Source organism: Mastigoproctus giganteus, chromosome 12 (genome assembly GCF_048544385.1).
Source record: "Mastigoproctus giganteus isolate SK-2022 chromosome 12, ASM4854438v1, whole genome shotgun sequence".
Classification (NCBI taxonomy): Eukaryota; Metazoa; Arthropoda; class Arachnida; order Uropygi; family Thelyphonidae; genus Mastigoproctus; species Mastigoproctus giganteus.
In genome coordinates this window covers 62,637,364-62,643,363 of record NC_143586.1, presented here as the reverse complement: position 1 = coordinate 62,643,363, position 6,000 = coordinate 62,637,364, and the positions used below count along the sequence as shown (strand labels likewise).

At 39.1% G+C, this 6,000-nt stretch overlaps 1 protein-coding gene across 2 annotated transcripts in view; it reads left to right on the top strand.

The window, feature by feature from the left end:
- The first annotated feature begins 1,570 nt into the window (after positions 1-1,570).
- LOC150077105 (regulator of G protein signaling 7-like) overlaps positions 1,571-6,000 on the top strand; it is a 154,381-nt gene continuing 149,951 nt past the window's right edge. For both annotated transcript variants that reach the window (XM_090386692.1, XM_090386691.1), the window contains exon 1: positions 1,571-2,053. In XM_090386692.1, coding sequence (XP_090242818.1) covers positions 1,970-2,053 — 84 coding nt within the window. In that variant the 5' untranslated portion in view covers positions 1,571-1,969. The remainder of the gene's footprint in view (positions 2,054-6,000) is intronic.

The following is a 6,000-nucleotide window of genomic DNA, read 5'->3' as shown; positions in this document are numbered from 1 at the left end:
CTTTATCTTTTTCAAAAAACACTAAATTATTTTTGTTCCACATTTGCTCTTTGAGAGAACAAACCTTCGCTAAGTGCGAAAGAAATGGAGGACAGTCAACAGTCAATTGATCAAAATTACCTCCAAGTCCTTGACTTGTAAGAATGTGAGTCAGTTTCTTCATTTGTTCAAAGTGCTTCGATTTTGGAAACGTGCCAAGCTGGAAGTTTAAGGATGACCTTGTGTTGCGGACCAAGTTTATATTCAAGGTTGTTAAAGACGCCAAAAAAATCGAGTGTTACTATGGTCCTGGATAAAGGAATCTGTAAACGTATAAGAAATGTATTTATCAAAAAAATACTTCTCCCTGGATTTTGTCAAGAACTTCAGCACCACATCCGATCGGTCTGATGAAATGTCAGAGGTTAGTCATTGAAGATTTATTGCAGTGTCACCAGCTGATTCATATTAGCTCCTTCCGAAAGAATCAACTAATAGATAAAGTTTATTTTAATTGATCTTAATATGAAGAGGCATCCATTTGAAATATATGCAAACCTTGGCACTAATTTGTCTACTCTCTGTCAGCGATTCCCCATCCAGGATTGCTCTCGATCACGTGGAGGAATCTGTTAATATTTCTACGTCATGTGGAGCGCGTTATTACAGCAATTATTTCACAGAATGTATTTCCGCATCCCATTCTAGGGGCCCTTATAATTATTCATGTATAGCAGAACGCTGATTAATTGCATTATACGGAATCTTGTATTAGATTACAACAACCATCTCGTCTTGTTCCAGTCAGCATTGAAATCTGTTAATTAACTCTGCCATTAGAGATTACAAGAGACATAATTATAATTTCAATAGTTTATTTATTTGCTGCTGGTCACCGAACCATTGTGCGCATGCACGGTGTTTCCAGACGTTGTAGCTAACCACATCACACTTTGAAGCTCCAGAAATTCCAGTTTACTCAATGTGATCAACTGATCTGGAATTGGACCAAGATCTGGGACCTAATCTAAGCTACTCATCCATTGTCCTTGTTTTATAGGCTCTGAAGGATCTTTTTTTAAATCTCAGAAGAATGAAAATCCACGTTGATCTCCAAACATTTCTTCCAACACTGTTTTGATCGTCACAGATACTTGTAGAACTCCACTCGCCCGCTTCGCGGCCTTCCCCTTAGCACCAACGCACATCCACAACGTTTCCTAGTGACACAAATATCCCCGCTATTTCTGTTAACGCTCAGTAGGTGTCACTGACTTCACACGCGCTCTCCCAAAGCGTCATGTGACTGGCGATCCTTTCCTCATTGGCTTAATGGACACACGAGCGGCTTGAGACGAAGAACAGGGCGCCGCACATTACGGGAGTGACGGCAGGCTATTGCGTCTTCCGATTTTCATTTTGACAGCAATGCAGCGGGGCCGGAGCCGTCTTCATTAAACTTCTGTCTTCCAGAATTACCGCCGCAGACGTCAGAGTCGAACTTAAGCACGCGCCAGGCAGGTCCTTTCCCTCCCGCTCTCGTAATCTCCCCCCCCTCCCGCGCCCGTTGTTGTTGTTGTTGTGCCGTGCGTGTGTGTGTGTCGGAGAAACTTGGGATGTTAGGAAGTTGTCGGCTCTGAACTTCCGGTTATTGTTCTCCGTCGCCTGACTGGAGCGATCGCGTCGATTGTGCCGTTCGCTTCACAATAAACATCGTCCGCCAGTGCGAACTGAACCGCTATTCGCTTTGCGGCTTCGGAAACTTTGAGAATATCGAACCGATGTCGGTCGGTTGTTACTTCCCGTCGTGTGCCGTGAATTGGTAATGCCACATCTCCGCCGTTGGATTTGCCAAAATGTTGTTACCACAAGACCATCCTCTTAGATATTTTGCAGGAAGAACGGATACGTCACAGGAACTCTGAGTTCATCCGGTGATATTTATATTTATTTGTGTGATTGTGCGTGCGTGTGTTACCTTGTCAGCATCATGGCTTATCGTCGCAAAGGAGACACGATTGAGGGACATCAGGGAGGAGTTGAAGACAATCCCAATCACATCGTCTACCGAAAGGTATGGAGTCTTGTTTTGTTTTTGTTTATGGACAGTAAATCTTTGAAGTAACGTGCAGATGAATGATACGTAATGAATTGTTTGGTTGATGTAGTTACCAGTTGAAAATTGGGTCGCCACTCCAGAGTTGTTAATGGTTGATCAACTGTTTTGACCCTCTTCTACGTTGAAAATTATTTAACACCACCACAGCGCGTAATAAGAGAAAAAATGTTGTAGAAATAAAAGAAATGATCAATAGTTTTTCTATCGTATTCAGTAAATGTTAGAGATTTGCGGTTTTGCGATGTCTTCCAATAGAGGGGCTAATCTCCATACATGCGTACAGATTTAGCAATGATTCAAGAAGATTTCTGATCATTACCAAGTAAGTGGTCTTTTGATAAGAGTGGATAATAGAAAATCCGGTGAATATAAACATTTTTGTTGACATTTGTGATGAGGATTAGCAACTCCACAATAATATGAAATTGCTAATCCTCATCACATGGTCTCCAATGAAATAGCTTCCGATGAACATGTTTGTTTTTTATGGCTGAAATTTCCACCGATAATTGCACGAAATTCTAAGAATTACAAATTGAGCACAAAAATTCATGGATCGTATTATGATACTCAATGAACAGCAAGGTCCAGTTGTTTAATATTTACTGGAGCAGTGCAAACTTAGACATACAAATCCTTCTTTACGATTACAAATAATTTTTAGCTCCACATTTTGCATAAACCACCACTTCAAGCTAGTGGTAAAGTAATTTAACCAAATATTCATTGAGAAACTGGCAAAATTTCACATAAAGCGCGACTTAACAATCTTTATTTGACACGCGTGCATCAAATTTACGCTGTTGGAAGCATCTCAGTTGGTGCGGTGAGACCAGGAGAATGTTTCATTGATTTCACACACGGATTTAATAACTGGTGTGTAAAAGTTCGAAGGTTTTCCCGATATAATAAGCCAACAGCGATCAAATGAAGCAGCAACATCTTCAAATCCTGTTCCTCCTGTGTGCTAATCAATATAAACCAATCAATAAATGCTATCCCTCTGCCACCTCCCTGCACATATTCAAAGAATGCATGTTCAAGTACAGTGAGCGCTCTTTTTAGACGAAGTTATACAAAAAAAGGCGGTGGATTTATTAACTGGGACTTTGGTTAGAAGTTTATAACTAATTTTAGTGTACAATGAGTCGAGTCTTATCTCTTTGAGGATATCTCTGACGTATCAACTTTTAGTGGTAAAATGTTCATCACATTAATGCAGATTTATCTAATTTGCAATCAAATTCGTTTAACCTTGAAGGCTGTTCTTAAAAAAGTTATCTTGTCTCTTCGATGCTAATGAAAATTTGTCATTTAATTTCCTGTGGATTTCGAAATGCTCTAGGAGAATATTTCTTATTTTTTTACACGCTAGTGGAAAGAAATATTTCTCCTAAGAAACCAAAGAAGTATTTTAATGGAAAACAGAGCACAAAATGAAATTTGACGTGAAATTGTTCAAGAAATCTCTCGGGAATTGTTAACCGTGTATTTAACTTTTAGCTGTCTTAAACATACTCTTCAACTCATTCGCTGTCTTAAACATAGCCTTCAACATAGACATCTCCACCAAATGTATAATTTCTTTGTAGGTTGCTATTCCCAAAGTGCAAGACCTTGCATTTAGTAGCATTAAAGCCACTTCTCTGACCATCTTTGAAGTCTGTTCAAGTCATTCTGAAGGAGCGCTGCTTGGCGCTGATCATTAACAACTCTGCCAATCTTTAGGTCATCTGCAAATTTTGATATCTTGTCTTCTATCCCTTCGTCATTGTCATTTATGAAAATGAGAAACAACTGTGGTCCAAGAACCGATCCTTGAGGGACTCCACTCCGACGTTACACCAATCTGAAAAATATCCATTAACCACAATTGAGCCACCAGACATTGAACCACCAGACGTTGAACCACAATTGAACCATAGTGGTACAATGTTATTTAGTATACTGATAATGTCTGTTAGCAGGAATATATGTTTAAGAATTTATGCTTTTTGGACTCAATAAACCATTTAAAATTGGAAAACGAACAATAATAAATGATATAATTATGCAATTATATAATATATTTAGAATGGCGTCTTTAATTATCCGCGGTGCTTTCATATCAATCGAACTCGCTCATTACTGCGTGAGAAATTTGCCCCCACAGAAATCGAGGACTTAAATGAGGGATGGAGGGAGGAAATAGAGCAACCACCATTGTATGGAAGATAATGAAGGCGACCATAATGAAGATTGCATTTCAAACAGTTAATAGCTTTTACCCAGAACGATAACAGCGCACACTAGCGGAACGCCAAGGAATCATTACGATCTGAAGCCTCTAATTAGGTGCCCCTGTGAAGATGGCACATTCTGTAAGATGGAGAACAATGCGGTGAAGTATATTTTGTGTCATTTGTGCACTAAAACAGGGATCTGGAAATGCCACCGCTTCAAGTGTTCGCTGTAATTCCCCCACCCCCCTTATATTAATATCCATTATGAAGCGTACCCTCGCGGTTCGGTTGCTCCTTGGACTAAATAATTTCCTGCTCATTTGAAACTTTTCCGAGTCACCGGTAGCGTCTGACGATAATTTGTTAGCGCGTTTAGGAGTGCACAGCTAAACCTTCTCTGGGTTGCTTCAATTACTGCACGCGCAACATGTGCACACGCTTCGGATAGAGAATGGTGAAATGGCACCAACTTATTTTTCTTCGTAATTCTGTTTATTATGTTGCAGTGGGTAGTACAGAACTGCAAGAGATTCTATGAGAGAGTGTGGTGTTCTCTTTTGGTAAATCAAAACGTTTCTGGTTTCCTGGATGTAGTCAGCAGTCAGGCTAATTTTTAAATAATTTATGCCTTCTTTTATTATCAGCATATGTAAAGAAGTAATTTTATTAACTATATTGATAATAACTAATTATAAAAATCGATAAATCTTTCGAACCATTCGTATTGTTTTGGTTGGCTTGTAGGGTTTTAAGGGCATCAGAAACTTCAGCTATTGCGCCTTAAATAATATGTCTCTAAATTGGGCGTGTCCCATGGTCTATTTGCTATTTGTTGGACGAAAAACCCAAGTTTTCGGGAGGAAAAACCCTGGTATCCTTGATTGACTGACTAACTCAGCCATATTGCGAGAAATACCCAGAAAAATTCATTTCGATCACGTCCATGTAATTAAAAATCAGGTCTTTTCGGTGTGGGGAAGACGGTGATTATACCACCAGCATCAACTATTTTTGCCATCTCCAAACCATCCTTGCAAATATAATACTTGTGTGCGTGATTACAATGCGTAATGGCAATCGATTATCTTGATTATTAATTTAATTGCAATATCCATCATACGTGAACAGAAGAGATGGAAGTATTTTGAAACAGGAGAGACAGATGATCACAGCCATGGCTGAATGCCAATTAAGGGGATGCAGAGGTCTCAAATAATAGTCAGCCATCACTGTTCGCGAACGAAACCTTACGATGAAGTTCAATGAATTTAATAATGACCATAAATTGTGTTTCAAACAGATTCCTGGAGATTTATACATTGCATATCTCAAATGACACGTAAAGCAAAATCAAATCTGATCGTTCCACTGTAAAACTCAGTGATTTCGTGCTTGGATTAAATTTATTCGAAGAGGAAAGAGCACGCGAAAATATTAATGGAAATATTTGAGATGGTTGATTTATAAGTGAGGCACTGTACATGCTTTGCTGAAATGGAATCGTTTAACTGGTGGGTTCTCTGTCTCTGTTTTATCCTTTAGTGAATACCACAGAAATCCATATTTGGATAACTACCCGAAAGAAGTTTTTAAATACGACCTTTCTTCCGCATCCTCCTCAATGGATTATTCAGTGGAAACAATGCAAGAGAAATTCAGCTGGCAATGCTTCTGCTGTAA